General features: G+C 40.4%; 1 protein-coding gene across 1 annotated transcript in view; it reads right to left on the bottom strand.

Moving 5' to 3' along the window:
• The window catches only part of ATP6V0D2 (ATPase H+ transporting V0 subunit d2), a 71,302-nt gene extending 68,797 nt beyond the window's left edge, over window positions 1-2,505 (bottom strand). The window contains exon 1 of the mRNA XM_004474757.4: window positions 2,175-2,505. Coding sequence (XP_004474814.1) covers window positions 2,175-2,304 — 130 coding nt within the window. The 5' untranslated portion in view covers window positions 2,305-2,505. The remainder of the gene's footprint in view (window positions 1-2,174) is intronic.
• Between the last annotated feature and the right edge of the window lie 14,405 nt (window positions 2,506-16,910).

The following is a 16,910-nucleotide window of genomic DNA, read 5'->3' as shown; positions in this document are numbered from 1 at the left end:
CTCCAAAGAGTAGATCGGCACACAGGTTCCAACATATTTGTAAAATGAATGGTTTAAAATACTATTTGGAGGAAAGGAAGGTAGAAACCATGAGGTGCAATGATGAAAAAGCAATTGTGTCCACACCAGGGTTTCTTAACTAGATGCAGTGACAAGCTTCTAGCAGGTTCATGAAGCCCTTGACATTTCATGAGAAATTCTGTATGTGTGCACTTAGGGATACTTCTCTTCACGTCTTCAGAAGGTTCTAAACCTTCTAAAGTTGAAACTGAAGGGACCACATTTAGCTAAGTGCATGTATAGGTGACAGATCTGATAACCTCATGCCTTCTTCCTCTTCTCTCTCCCCTCCCTCAATTGAATCATTTGGTCAAAAGTGCCCTTGGTAGAAAATACTTGGGAGCAACGTTTTGGTTTTTTTTTAACTTTTTAACTTTTTTATTTTTTAAAATTCTGTATGTGGGAATGGCTATCCTTGGCTTTTCTTTGAACTCTTTGAGAGGGCTAAAGAATATTTTGTATACAAAGATATTTTAGGTACATTTTGCATTTAAATTTGCATTCCTTAGCTCATTTGAAAGCTTGACTGAAAATTAAATAGAATTCATTGAAATGGCTTGTCTTAGAAGCACTTATTCCATCCTGGGGGCTTTAATTTTTTTCTACCTCAATTTATGCAGATTTTCTATACATTATTAACATTCTCCAGTCACTAACTCTTAATCTAAAATGCTGAAGTGACCCAGGATTTGGGATTACCTGATAATTATTGGTAGTCAGCAGAATCAGTTATCACCTGAGAGAACCAGTTACAAGCTGTTTCCATTGGTATTGGAGAGGCAGTTCCTCTCTGGCTATAATTCTTCAGAACTACAAACAAGTGGCCTTTGAGCCACTCTACTACCCAAGCTGCCTGCAAAGTCACCTTCAGGGTGTGTGTGTGTGTGTGCCTTCTAATATATTTCTACGAAGTTTGATAGTTACTGTTTTCTTGCTTTTTCCAGTGTGTGTGTGTGTGTGTGTTTGCCTTCTAATATATTTCTACGAAGTTTGATAGTTACTGTTTTCTTGCTTTTTCCAGAATAATCTGGAATTTTTGGAGTACTTTATTATTGACATATATTGATTTCATAAGAACATAAAAAATGAGTGAGTGTAGCTGTTTTTAATACTAAAGATACTATTACAGACATGAAATCATCTTTAATAAGATTTTGAAAATATTGTGGTTTAATGATAATTTTTCTTTTGCTGGGAGCACTTATCAATTCTTAATGCATTCTCTCATGTTTTATCAGTTCTTAATGCATTCTCTCATGTTTTATCTCATTTATTTCTCTCTACAGCTCTGTAATGCAGGCATCATCATCACATTGCTCTGGTAAGCCTCGACCTCTGAGGTTCAAGGGCTTTGAGCCCCAAGTCACCTACCTTGACCTGGCAGACTTATAATCAGGGACTTTTTGAATCCACGGTTGGTCTATGACAGGTACATCTCTTCATTTTTTCTTAAGCTTCAGTTAAAGATAAATTTCAAATAAGCACTCAAGTCAATGGAGACTGAAAAACTGAGGATAATAAATTTCACTATACCAGAAATTGTTAGCTTTTTACTTTTTTGCCGTGGCCCCCTTGGCAATTTGGTAAAACCTATGACTTCCCTCTCAGAATGATATTTATAAATGTGTATAATAAAAATATATAGGTTTACAAAGGGAAACCAATATAGTAAAATTGCTATCAAAATATTTTTAAAAATTAGTAATAAATATTGTGCTTGTTTATTAAGACATTAAATATCAAGATCAAACAAATGTAACATCTACTGTAACTCTGAAATACTGAAGAACATAAATGATATCTCAAAGTATCTGCAAGACCTGTAAAGGGATATGAAAATACTGATCATTTCCACTGGTCACACAGTCACACGTACTGCTAATATTGACTACCATGGTTTGTTGCTTAAGTTCATAATTAAAGGAAATGCTAAATTTCACTTGAGAGAATATTGAAAATAGAAATGTTTTCTCCTCACCCAAGTTCATGGGGCCCTGAAGGCTGGAGAACCTGCTTAGGACTCCCAAGCCCCCGGAGCACAGTCCCTTCTCCATTCTTTTGGAGGGCAACATCATGTCCCTTTTCTTTGAAATGGTGAGAGGGGTTGCACTTACCTTCTAAGGTCTCGCACTGGACCAGGTGGATGTAGTCCTGCTGGGTCAGGAGGCCAGCTTTGCACCCTCGTACCAGCCCCTCCAGGTAGCCATGGTCGACGTTGAAGTACAGCTCTGCACTCTCGGGCATGGAGGAAGAGAACGCGGACGATTTAGGCTGCAGAAGACCTGGAGTCACAGTCAGCTCCGAAGACTTGTACCAGGCTGGGAGAAGTCCTGGGAGCTGTCAGGCGGCACGGGCAATGTCAGCTGATAGTCAGGATTTTTATGACTAGTTCCCCCCGGTTTCAGTGGCTTTCAACAGTGTGCTCACACTGTTTTTCCAACAACCAGTCAGATGACCTTGGTTCCTGTGAACCAGTCAGATGACCCAAGGAAACCCAGGAAGCAAAACGCTATCAGGACAGGGAGCATAAGGGAGTTGCAGGGAGGGGGCGTCAGGTCATAACCCTAGCCCCTCCCCCAGCGACTGACCCCTGCCCAGCTTTGCTCTTGGGGGCTGAAATACCTGCATGTTTTATAAACATTCCTCCTTCCTGCCTCTTACCTGGGCTTTCAAATGTAAATTACATTTGTCCAAAATTTCAGGACTATTAGAAGAAAGAGCGTTAAAAAAAATTAACTTGTGTGAATAGCTCAAATGTGAGCAGGCAGTTTGAAGAATCATTGGGAGCTTATTCAGCAACATAGATGTTTATAAAATAAATGGTTAGTAATGTCTTCAATTCCTAACACCAGATTTGGGGCAGAGCTCTGAAAACAATTCTGGAAGGAGATACACAGAAGTATAGTTCTATGATAATAAGTCACTACATTTGTAAAATTTACTGAGCTCTCAGAAGCTGTGAGGTCACTCCAAAGGCATAGCTGGTAATACATAAATATGTAATTAAGCCAAGATTTTCATGCTCCAAAAGGAGTGCTTGTTCTCCTATATAATTAGTTTAGGGGAGTGGTTGTAGCTCAGTGGTTGACCACCTGTTTCCCATATACAGCATTCTGGGTTCAATCCCCAAAACCTCCTAAAAAAAAAAAGAAAAAAAATGTCAAATATCCTGAATGCAAATATTTTGCTGATAAAGTATTTCATAAATAATATATGTCAAATTCTTAATTGAAGGAAGGTGACGTGGCTCAACTGATAGAGCATCCGTCTACCATATGGAGGGTCCAGGGTTCTATCCCCAGGGCATCCTGACCCGTGTGGTAAGCTGGCCCATGCACATTGCTGCTGCATGCAAGGAGTGCCGTGTCACTCAGGGGTACTCCTGTGTAGGGGTGCCCCAAATGCAAGATGTGCGCCCAGTGTGAAAAAGGCGCAGCCCAGCCAGGTGTGGTGCTACACACACGGAGAGCTTTCACAGCAAGATGACGCAACAAAAAAGAGATGCAGTTTCCCAGTGCTGTCAGATAATGCAAGTGGATGTAGGAGAACACAAGAATGCACAGCGAATGGAGGCAGAGAGCAGGCAAGGGGGGGGACGGGGTAGAAATTTAAAAAATTAAAAAAAATTAAAAAAATTCTTACTTGAAGTTAAAATGTGTCAGAAATTCTTTAGTCTCTGTCTCAATGTTTCCAACCTGTTTGGAGGAAGCTAGATAAGACCCAGTCACTGTAAATTCTGTTTTTAGTTGCTGAAAATCACAGAGAATCAATCTTAGCTTCACACAGTATCCAAAATTTTGAAAGTATTCAGCAATGGTAGAGTGGTAGAGTCTCTTAATACTCTTTGTCCCCAATAAACTTACCACTTTCATGGGTTAAAAATGGTTGTTAATCATCAGTTTCATGTCGTTCAACCTAATACCTCGGGCTAGACAGGCTTCAACTTGTGATATGAAAACGCAGTGTCTTTGCAAAAGGCACCTCTTTAATCTCCTGCTTTTGAATTATATAAGGTATTTGTTAAAAAAAAATAAGATTCCTGGAAACTGCTCAGAACTCCTAAATCAAAGAAAGCATCTATGTGTGTGTGTGTGTGTGTGTGTCTGTGTGTGTGTGTGTGTGTCTGTGTGTGGGAAGACTCAGGAATCAGGCACTCGAGATCTTTATGGATTCTAAAATTGCTGAATCACTGATCTAATGGGACAACCCAGAATCCTTGTGCTGCCATGTGAGATGCCTCCACACATCCTTGGAGACTCCTACTCGGCCTCCCTTTGGAAAGAATCGGCTTTTACACTGATTTAGCAATGGTTTTTATTTTAAGTTTCCCTAGGTCTCAGGGCAGTATCTCTGATAACCTCATCTCCACTTTGGAATGTTTATTAGACTGAAGCAAGCTTTAGGGGCAGAGAAGTATTTTGGGATTGTTCTCTACTACATTTTTCAAATTGCAATTGCAACTTCTTAGTGCATGAAATCAAGATAGTGAGTCGCCACCAGTATTTAGTAGAATTGTAAATTTCAGAGTGCTTAGCATACAGTTAAATGTTGTGAAAGCTTTCTTTCATGTTTATATCATACAAATTACCTCAGTTAAAATGTAAAATGTATTTTTACATGGATCATGATTTTTAAAAATGAGAAATACCGCACTAGCATAAGGTAAGAGGAAAGGTGAGGAAGGCCCTGCCAAGATAATGAATTCAGATTTGGACACACTTAGTTGGGGAAGCCCATGGGGTACCTACGTTGAGATGTACAGCTGATAGATCAGAACAGCAGGCATAGGCTAAAATTCTAACCTCATGTGTATGGCCCACAAGATCCTTCTGGGTCTAATCTGCCCTTGATCTTCAGCCACTTCTGCTTTTCTCTCTTCCCCTTTACATACCAACAGTCCTCCCAGATGAGGCCTCTAGTTCTAGTGCCTGGATCCCTTGGATCTGGATGACTGTTCTAGAGTAAGTACAGCAAAGTGCCTAGGAAAACATCTGGCACAGAGTAAGAGTCCAACACATGTTATCTATTATTATTACTTACTTGCTTTCTAAAAAATTCCTTATCTTTTGAGTCTCGGGTCAAACTTAACATCCAACACATGCATTCCCAAGGGGATGAAAATTAGGACCCAAAAAAATCTTACTCTTTATATTAAAAAGCATATACATACAGTGCATAGATAGTATACCTGTGGTGTCTTAGTTTGCCAGGGCTGCTATAACAAAGCACCACAGCCTGGTTGGCTTAAACAACAAGAGTTTACTGTCTCTCAGTTTTGGAGGCTCAAATTCAAAATCAAGGTGTCAGCAGGATCATGCTTTGTCTGAATCCTGCAACGTTCTGGCGTAGCTTGCAGGCACTCCATTGCTCAACCTCTGCCTCTGTGATGTAGCCATCTGTCTCCTTCTGTCTTATATTCCTATGTCCAAATTTCCTTTGATTATATGGATTCCAGTCATACTAGGATAAGGCCTCATCTTAATTAACAGGATCTTCAAAGATCCTATTTACAAATGGGTTCATAGCCACAAGATCCAGGGTGAGGACTTCAATGTGTCTTTGTGGGGGACATGATTCAATCCTCAACATGAGGTATTTAAATTTCAAGAAGAGCGGCTCAATTAGGAAAAGAAGGTCTAAAAAGGCTCCTTAGTGAAGACAAAATTAAAAAGAAAAAAAGAAGGATTATGAAGCATTGGCCTAAGAAGAAGTCTCCCTTCCTCCCTGCAGGTTTCTGTCCTCCCACTGTATTCTGCAGCTATTACTTCCATACCCTAATTCTTTCATTGTACTGAAATTGTTTATTTAGATTCTGGCCACAGATTTTATCTCAGTTTTTTGCAGCTGTGCTCTGCTTCCACCTATGATTATAATGGCTATAATAAGTATTCTTCAAATTGTCTCCTTTTTATCTAGTTTTTCTTTCATGTTTTTCAGATGTATAGAAAATAAGTAAAGCATGTAATCTTGGAATCTAAGAATTGGAAAGGAACTTTAAACGTTGTCTAACAGCCTTCATGTTAGGGCTGAAATTCACTGTAGAGCATCTCTCACAAAGCCCTTCTCTGGCTTGAACATTTGCTCTGATTGGGAGTTTTCATTCTCAAAATGCTGTCCATTTCATTTTTTGGCAGCTGTCACTGATAGGAAGTTCATTCTTAATTTGAATTAAAACTCATCACTTCTGTTGTTCATGATTCTGCCTCCTACGACTACACAAGCCCAATAGAATTCCTCTTTCAATTGCCAGCACCTCATGGATTTGAAAATAACTCTCATAAAGTCATTTCTTTTCTGGGAGAAATATATCTTCTTTCTTTAATTTTTCTAACCCCATACAGAGTAGTCCAATATATCCTTACTGCTGTCCCCCCAGATAACCAGATCCACCAATTTTTTTTTTTCAGTTTTATTATCATTTAATTTCTCTACCAGATAATGCCTCCTTATTGCCTGCACCTGGAGCAGACTATACCCACTGGGGAAATCTAAGATTTTTTGTATATACATATTGATCCACAACTTGCCTCAGTGCAATATAAATAATTTTTAAAAGGCAGATATTTTTATCCCTAACATTTTTAATTTTTTTTTAATTTTTTTATTTTTTATTGACTTTGTAATAATATTACATTAAAAATATATATGTGAGGTCCCATTCAACCCTACCACCCCCACCCCCCCTCTCCCCCCCCCAACAACACTCGTTCCCATCATCATGACACATCCATTGGATTTGGTAAGTACATCTTTGGGCACCTCTGCACCTCATATACATTGGTTCACATCATAGCCCATACTCTCCTCCATTCCATCCAATGGGCCCTGTGAGGATTTACAATGTCCGGTGATTGCCTCTGAAGTACCATCCAGGGCAGCTCCATGTCCCAAAGACGCCTCCACCTCTCATCTCTTCCTGCCTTTCCCCATACCCTTCGTCCACTATGTCCACTTTTCCCATTCCAATGCCACCTCTTCTATGTGGACATTGGATTGGTTGTGTCCATTGCACCTCCATGTCAAGAGGAGGGTCAGATTCCACCTGGATGCTGGATGCAATCCTCCCATTTTCAGTTGTAATCACTCTAGGCTCCATGGTGTGGTGGTTGTCCTTCTTCAACTCCATCTTAGCTGAGTGTGGTAAGTCCAATAAATCAGATTGTAGGTGCTGGAGTCTGTTGAGGCTCAGGACCTGGCTATCACATTATCAGTCCAGAGATTCAAATCCCCTAAATATATCTTAAACCCCAACATTAACTGCACCTCCAGCACATTGGCATGAAAGTCTTATGAAGGGAGATCCCATCTGAGTCCAGATTCATCACACATAAACACCATTTCCAAAGAGGGGCCATCTGCCCTGGTAGTTAACCCCATCGGCCATGACCATAACTCCCATAGGTCTCTTTAGCCCTCAAAGGAACCAATATCTGGGGGTTGTATCTGCTTTATCTGTCTCTCTGACTCTGCTCAGTTGTGCATGAGGGCAAACCTTCTGCCAGCCTCCAGACTCTTTTTTAGAAACTCGTAGCCATATAAACTCATTTCTCCTTTCCATTTCCCCCTTACTTTAGGTCAAACAGCATTTTAAAGTCATGGTATTTTATGTAGACATGGATATTCTGCTGTTCCGCATTGAACCTTCCGTATAAGGTCATTTTCCAGTTGCATCATCAGTTGGTAGTTGATAGTGGTCCCTCGTTGCCAGGGAGGCTCATCCCCGGGTGTCATGTCCCACGCTGGGGGGAAGGCATTGCATTTACATGCTGAGTTTGGCTTCGAGACTGGCCACATTTGAGTAACATGAAGGCTGACAGGAGGAAATTCCCAGGCACAAAGTTGCTCTAGGCCTTGTTCTTATTTTGGGTTTAACCAGATCCACCAATTTTAACCTTTTTGCCACATTTGCTGTATCATTCTCTGTCTATCTATCTATTTATCTATCTACTCACCCATTTTCTGAGCATTTGAATGTAGGTTGTATACATCATGCTCCTTGAACACTTAATATTGCCATGTACATTTTCTAAGAGTAAGGATATTGACTTATGTAACAACATTAAATGCAGCTACTCAGCTTAAGTAATTTAATGCTGCTATAAAGCTTACAATTTTAATTCCAATTTTTTTCATATGGTCCAGTGTTCCTTTGAACTTCTCCTCCCGCCCAGGATCATGCACTGCTTTTAAATGTCACTGTCTCTTTAGTGGTTCCTTCTTCTTTTTAAATTGTGGGAATATATACACAGTGTAAATACTTCTCATCTCAACAACTCCCAAGCATGCCATTCAATGAGATTAATTATATTTGCAGTACTGCAGTTCCCTTACTATCTTCCATTACTAAAACTGTCATACAGGGAAGCGGATGTGGCTCAAGTGATAAGGCCTCCGCCTACCATGTAGGAGGACCTGGGTTCGATCCCTGGGGCCTCCTGGTGAAAAAAGAAGAAGAGAAATTGTGCCTATGTGGCGAGCCAGTGCCAACATGGTGAACTGAGTGCCCGCATGGTGAGTCAAGTGCCCACATGGTGAACTGAATGCCCACTCGAGTGCCCGTGTGGCAAGTTGAGTGCCCGTGTGGGGAGCCGAGTGCCCACGTGAGTGCCTGCGTGGTGAACCAGTGCCCACGCAAGTGAGTCATGCAAGAAAAGAGAGACAAAGGGGAGAGTCAAGGTGAAGCGCAGCAGAGACCAGGAACTGAGGTGGCACAATTGACAGGGAACCTCTCTTCACACCAGAGGTTCCCAGGATTGAATCCCTGTAAATCCTAGAGGAGAAAGATGAGAAGACAAAAAGAGAAATAGATACAGAAGATCACATAGTGAATGGACACAGATAGCAAAAAAATCACAGCAGGGTGGAGGAGGGAGGGGAGGGGAGGAGGAGGGAAGGGAAGAAAAAATAAATGAATGGATTAAATCATTTAAAAAAACCTGTCATACACTAGCTGGATTCAGGCTTAAGAAGCAGATGCAGCAGGATCTAAGTTTCAGTGGTAACATTAAACTATCAAAATCTCCAGGTTTCAACAAAAGATTACAAAACATACAAAGAAACAGGAAGTAATGGCCTAGGCAAAGGAGAAGATTAAAGCATTAAAACTATCAATGAGGAGGATCAGACCTGGGAAGTTCCAGGCAAAGACAGAAAAAAAAAGGTCTTAAATAACTCAAAGAGCTAAAAGAAAACATAAAGAACTAAAGGAAATCAGGACAATGATAGATGAATACAAAAGAGAATATCATTAGAGAGGTGGAACTTATGAAAAGGACCCAAACAGCTGAAAATCACAGTAACAAAAATTAAAAATTCCCTAGAGGGGTTCAACAGCATATTGGAGAAGGCAGAAGAAAAAAATTAGCGAGTTTAAAGATTAGACAATTGAAATCATTCCGTCCAAGGAGAAAGTAGAAAGAATGAAGAAAAAGTAAACAGAGCCTGGGGTGCCTGTGGGACAGCATCCGGGTACCAACATACTTACTACAAGATTCCCAGAAGGAGAAGAGAGAAAAGGGCAGAGAGAAGACTCAAGGAAATAATGGGTGTAAACTTCAGAAATTTAATGAAAAACATGAATATACACATCCAAGATGCTCAATGAATTCCAAACAGGATAAACCCAAATACACCCACACTGCAGCATGTTATAACTAAGACTGTTGAATGCAAAAGATAGAATTCTGAAAGCCACAAGAGAGAAGCAACATGGTACCTACAAGGGAGCCTACCTCCCTCATGGTCCCAGGCACTGCACTGTTTGTGCAACAGCAGCATTCCTTTGCCCCAGGCAGCTCAGCTTCGCTGCCCTCCTGCAGTGTCCTGCAGGAGATCTCAGGGGAGCTGTCTACTACATGCGAGCCAAATTCGCACAGCCAGTCCCTCCAGCCACCACCAGGCAGGTTGGGCCAGGCATACAGGCTCCCAGCATGTGCGTGAGGGTCACTCTTCTTCTGGAACCCGGACCAGGGATCTGCACTGGGAGTTTGGGCTGGCTCCCCGCAGAGCCGGTGAGGGGAGGAGGGAGGAGCCAACCAGGTCGCCACAAGACCCTACAGCTTTTAAGGAGCTTTTTCCTTGATTCAGCACTTGGCCTGTTACTGTAATCCTTTAATTGTTTCTGCAGCCCTGAGAAGAAACATGTTTCTGCGAGTTCGTGCTGGTTGATCAAAGTTTCCGTGGGACGCCTGGGCTCTTGAGTTGGTACCTGTGACCTTCGTTGCTACTGTGGGAAAAGGCCACCCCAGCATGGCTTGGGTCCAGACTGCGCCACAGCGTCTAGAGAGAGGTGGGGCCCCGGCACCCAGCTGCAGGCAGCCCCGGGGCGGTGGAGGAAGAACCTCTGGAGGGACTTTTCCCGGGAAGCTTTGCTAATTTGCAGCAGCTGGACGAGGTTGCTCATTGATATCCGTCAACATAATCATTGCATCATTTCCCTGAGCTCTTGAGCCTAGTGGGCTTCTGGGCAAGATGTCCCTGCCCATCGGATGTACGGCCGGGCATTCAGCTGCGAGGCCACCTGAGGACCCTACGCCCAGGACGCCTCCTTCGGACATGGGCTGTATCCTGGAAGCCCGTTATTCCAGAGCGCAGGTATCAGCACCTCATAAAGAAACGAAAGCTATGGACTAGAGAGAGAGTTAAAGGAGAAAAGCAGCCTGCAATCAGCCCAGTCTACTCCAGGCAGCCGCCCCCACTCTTCCCCGAAGCAGCAACCCGGAAGCAGGTTCATTTCTGGTTCCTCCACAGCTTTACCTGTTCCAAATTCTAGCATCGTGGATTCTGGAAGTGCGGATAAGGACAGAAAGTCATCAGAAAATGGAGTCTCTGGCTCAAGATCTCTCCGGAAATCTGATTTGGGAGGCTTTGCCACCCGGGTCTGCAGAGGAACGCAGAAGTCCCTCCGATGGAATTGATCTGCTTGCTGGCCACCCGCTTAGCGGAGGCCCCGTCAGTATACAGGCCACCGAAGACGGTCGTGCCAGGCGTGGAAGGGACGACACCGTGGGCCTGGACCCGTAATCTCAAACCTGGCCTGAATGTGCTCGCGCCCACTGGGTTCTCGAGTGCATTCTATTCCCCAGACTCTGGATAGAGGGAGTCTTGTTCTCCACCCCTATTTTAACTCCTCTCTGACATAGGAAAGGTATATTTTTAATAAACCTGTAAAACTGAGGCTAGAGCTGGGGCCAAAATTGGCTTTTCAGGAATATTAGTGCAAAGCTTGTCTTAAGTGTGTGGAAGGATGACATTTTGTACTACTTTAAAGTTACTCTCACTGATCTCAGCTGTGATGTGTTGGGCCCTTGTTATCTATTTTTTGTATCATTTACCTCAGACAAGAACTTCATTGTTTCCTAGCTATAAAACTTCATTGTTTCCTAGCTCTAAAACCTAGACTTCTGGATTTCTTTACCACTGGCAACTTGAGCATTGACAAATCATGGAGTAGTGGTGTTCCCTGACTAGTTTACAACCTTGGCCTCCTGACGCTGTGCTGCTACTGTGGTCTGGCCTTGTGGGTAAGGGGGACCTAAGATCTGTTTGAGATATTGGTACAGTTAGAAGCAAGCCTTTGCAGGGACCTCTCTTCCTGTTGAAATTGAACTCTCTTGGCCTTTTGGGGAGACCTAAGGAATCACTGCCTTCTGCAGCCAGTGCTTCTGGCAGTACCTCTTGGGTGGGTCCTGATGGAGGGATGTTTCCCTCTAATGTGCGGCAGAGCAAACTCTAGGTCTTGCATATCCTTTCTTTTGCATGTTACAGTGTATTTATTTTAATTTAACTCCCATTTAGTTGAAAATTTCCTGAGGCAAACAATTCTGTGTACTTGTTTGGTATAGTTCAATGGATGATTAAGCTTTTTTAAAGGCAAGAAGATGGTAGCCACAGTTAGGTGATAGCCTTGAGGTTTGTATGAAACTATTGTCACCCTATTTTGATCTCCTTGTTCAGCCCAAGACCTGAAACCATTTTATTCTGGGACATAGAGGAAATTAACATTTTCTATATGAAAGCATTTCACCCCAAAATGAGTCTCATACCTTTATACACACACATACCTTACCAAGGAGAGGAAAGAGGGAAACTGCCTTTTTATTTATTCCCACTGTCACATGTTCAGTCATTGTTTTGAGCCCTGTCTTAAATACCTGCTGTTTTATGTTTTGGATATTATCTTGTCTACATAAGGAGCACTGACCTTTACATAGCGAGATCCTGGAATCTAGAATGATCAGAACAATTTATTTGTGTCTTCTGTTTTGCTTGTTTCTCTTATATGTCTTGACAACAAAAATTCTTACCACTTTCAAAAAAAAAAAACGTTTCTGTGGGAGGATGGAGCATCTCACTGTGCATCTAGATCAGGGTTGGGCTCTCTGTTTCATCTCTTAACTGGAAGACTTTGAAGAAAAAAAATCTAATATAAACTCTTGTTTCTCTGATTTATAGTTTGTATAAGAAAGCCAAGATAAATTCTTTAAAGGGTTCCTTTCGTTTACCAATTTTAAAATGAATGAGTGGGATAGCAGAAGTGGCTCAAGTGATTGGGCTTCCATCTACCACAGGGGAGGTCCTGGGCTCATTCCCAGTGCCTCCTGGAGAAGGCAGGCAGGTGCAGTGAGCTGATGCAACAAGATGATGCAACAAAAGAGAAACAAAGAGGAAAGACATTGCGAGACACAACAAACCAGGGAGCTGAGGTGGCTCAGGTGATCCAGCACCTTTCTTCCCATGGGAGGTCCCAGGTTTGGTTCCTCCTAAAGAGAAGATGAGCAGACACAGAAAGAGCACAGTGAATGGACACAGAGAGCAGACAGCAACTACAAACAATGAGCGGGGGGAATAAATAAATAAAATAAATCTTTAAAAATAAATAAATAATTAAAATTAATGAGTGGTCCCATAGCCGCCTCCAAAAGTGATTAATAAGGGCTTTTAGAAAAATATTATTGTTAACATAGATTTTAACATAGTTAACATGTTCTTTTGTCGTAACGCTGGTAGTCTTTGATAACTCCTCACTTTCTGAAATGGCAGGATGTTCCCAGCTCCTTTTGTTCATTTTTTGTTCTACACCTGGAATCAGCCATTTCTCCAAGGAGCTCTGGTTTAACATTGCAGCTCTTCATGTTTGTTTAGAAAAGTCAAACTCTCTGCAATGTCATGGTCAGGGCAACCAGAAGTGTGATGGCCACATCCTCCTCTGAAAGCCAAGGTCAGCAGGTGTAGGAGGCAGATTTCAAAGAGCTTTATGAGATTTCCTAGATGGTGCTCAGTAGGGACAGTACTTTTGTAGATGAGTGCAGTGCTGCCTTTCCTTAATTTTTCCTTCTAGTACTTAAATATTTCCAGTAGAAAGACGTCAAGACAAAACAAACCTCCCATATCAGCCCAAGAAAAGCATTATGCCGAAAAGCTTGTTTTAAAACCATGTGACCTTAACTCCTGTATAGGTTCTTTAAGAATCCCAACTAGATTAAAATAGATTACTGTGAGAAAAACCAGAAAGCATGTGACTGTCTTTAGTACAAAAAAATTGCAGGCAAACCCAAATTGCTCCCTTGACATTGATTCAGAACAACTATTGTGATATCCAACCAAAGTGAAGTCCTAGTATAACTTGCTTCTTATATACAGAGAATTAATGTATTATCACCATAGATTGGCTTTCTAGGCTACTTCAGCCAAAAGAAACCCTCATGTTTCAGGTTGGAAGTGGGACCTTTTACATTTTTGGATAATTTAAAGTTTTAATAGTGTTTTAATATCTTTTTCTTTCTGAAGAGCAGGCTAAAAATATTTCAGGTGTTGGCCAGTTATTGAATCTTTCCTGTAAGTGATTTGTAATTTATGTTTGTCATAATAATGATTTACCTTTAGTACATATCTTTCTTCCTTCATAATATCTCATTGTTCTTTAGTGACACTATTTCATTTCTTATTATGAAATCTGCTCTAAGGCAAGAATTTTTAATCTGATTAAATAAGTAAAAAAATCAATCAGCACTTGTTAATATTTAGTTTCAATATTTATATAGGTGGGTCTATCAAGCACAGGTGAAAAATTCAATGTATTGGAATGGCTGTTTATTTTTAAAACATATGGGAATTAGTAGTTTCATCCAAATTTTATATTCTGACTTTCAGAGAAACAATTACCTGAGTGAGGTGATAATTTCCCCTGGTATTTTATTATATTTTGCTCTGTCCTTATTGTTTTCTTTTCTGCTTTTCAGAGCAATGTACACTTTCTGCAAAAATTCAAATGGAATAGAAATACATGAAATGAAAGTTTCCCTTATACCACTCTGGAGAGGTAACCACTGATAGTTTGGGTGAAAATTAAAAGAAGTCTAAATATATGCTGCTCAGGGTGCCACAATTAACTTTTTAAAGGCCCATTTTGGTTTTGAACCACAAGAGGTCACCATAACATTATAGCAAGCATCTTTTCATTCGACCTTATCTGGAAGTTTTTAATATAAAAAATGTCACATCAAAATTTTAACAAGTGACTTCCAGTTGTTTGTGTTAAGAACTTTTTTAGACATCTCACTGAATGTCAAGGAGTTTTGCTACTCTCTGTCTAATACTTCATTCCCCAAACCACTGGGGACCTCCATCACAAATCCAAGTCCTCACCCTTCTTTTCTTCCTAAATGGCAAATGACTTTTACATCCTCTCCCAAACCCCAGCTATAATTCTCCACCTGTACCACTAGATGGCAGGCTGTTGAGTAAACCACAACATGGGACATCATTCACAGGCCTACAGTAGTCAATACGTCAATGAAAAGATTGGTGAATTACAAAGTCACAAAAAATTGGACGTTATAAAGATTTGGGTAAGTGGGATTTACTTGGGGAAGATGAAGTCATCACTTCTTTACTACATTCTGCTTTTAAAGCAAAAAAAGCTGGTTCTAATGACTCTTGAATCCTGAGATTTTTTTAGGCAGTGCCAGGGATTGAAGCAGGCACCCAACCACTGAGTTACAGCCCCTCCCCTATATACTCCATTTCAACATCATAAGGTATTCAAATGTAGAAGGCCTCTCCAGGTACAATACGAAAGGCAGAAACAATGAAGAAAAAATAGATACATATATATTAAAATATCTGTGTTTAAAAAATTACTATAAACAAAACTGAAAGCCAAAACTGCTAGAATTGTTTCTTTTCTTATACATTAGATCATCTGTTGAGAAGAGAATGTAACGCTGGGTATGCCTGAATACATACAAATAAAAAGAATTAATATCATTGATTTATAAAAAACAAATTAGTAAGGAAAAGAAAACTGATAAAACAGACAATTCTATTGGGGGTGGGAGTGGGATAGCAATCCTAAAGGAAAATGGACAATCGAAAGCTAATTTACAGAGTACAAATGGCCAGGAAATGCTGGGAAAAAATGAACCTTTCTAATGATTATAGAAATATAAATTAAAGCAACCATTTTTAAAATTCAAAATTTAGTGTAACAGTTTTTTGTGATGTATATATCTTCAAAAAAAAACCAATTTACAAAAATGATGTGGTGGGGAGAGGGGAGTGAATTATATGGAAACCTCTTAGGTTTTTTGTTTTTTTATGTTTTTTAATGTAACATTCCTTGTGATCTATTAATTTAAAAAATTAAAATAAAATAAAATAACTAAAAAAAAACAAAAAAAACAAAATTTATCATGATAACATATAAGAAAAATAAAATTTCCCATTTTTTAAAAAGATTTATTTATTTCATTTCCTTCCCTCCCCATCCCCTCCCCCCTCCATACAAAAGGTCATATATTGTAAATGGAATCATACCATATATGACCTTTTGTGTCTGGCTTCATTCACTTAGCATAATATTTTCAAGGTTCATCTATGTTGTAATATATATCAGTACATCATTCCCTCTTATGGCTGAATAATATTCTATTGTATGTATATACTGCAATTAATTTATCTGTTCAACTATTGATGGAAATTTGGGTTATTTCCTCCTTTTGGCTATTGTGACTGGCACTGGTGGCTAGTACAAGGATTCCAATTTCTCCACATCCTCACCAACACTTGCCATTTTCTTTTCTAGTTTTCTATTATAGCCATCCTCAAGGGTATAAAGTAGTCTATCATTGTGGTTTTGATTTGCATTTCCCAGATACCAATGATACTGAGTATCTATCTCTTCATGTGCTTGTCAGACCAATTTTTAGATAGTTTAATATTGATTTTAAACTTTCTTTAACACTGCTCTTATCACATGACCCCAGAGCTGGCTGCTCTCACTGCTTCATATGGAGCATAATAAAAAACTAGAAAGGAGTGATGTACTGATATTTGGGGTAGTGTCTACTTTGGCTGTCAATGAGATCCTGTTGAGATGTGCGTAAGCACTACCTCTGGGATGGCCTCCTGATTCACTTTGAAGTCTCTTAGCCATAGAAATTCATTTGTCTTTAGCTTTTCTCCCTTTTGGTCAAGGTCTTTTTTTTTTTCTTTTCCCAAATGCATTGCTTGTTGGTACTTGGTAGCAATCCCTCAGTGCCAGGGAAGCCTACCCCTGGGAGTCATGTCCCATGCTGGGGAAAGTTATTGCTTTTATATGCTGAGTTCAGCTTAGAGGCCACATCTGAGCAACAAGAAAGATCCTAGTAGGTAACTCTTAGGCACCCTACGTCACTAGACTACGTTTCCATTTCAAGAGCAAAGGCATATTAGCATAGTCATCAATATCAAGGGTCCTTCAATGGAGCATCCTCCTTCACATGTCATTGTCCCTGTATGTGGGGCATTCTTGTTGTTCCATTAGAGAATGTGGCAGAGCTCCCCTGGATGGGAATTTGATATTTTTTTTA

The sequence above is a fragment of the Dasypus novemcinctus genome, chromosome 14, assembly GCF_030445035.2.
Source record: "Dasypus novemcinctus isolate mDasNov1 chromosome 14, mDasNov1.1.hap2, whole genome shotgun sequence".
NCBI classification, from domain to species: Eukaryota; Metazoa; Chordata; class Mammalia; order Cingulata; family Dasypodidae; genus Dasypus; species Dasypus novemcinctus.
Note: the sequence above shows the minus strand (reverse complement) of the source record. Positions and strands in the feature narration are given on the sequence as shown.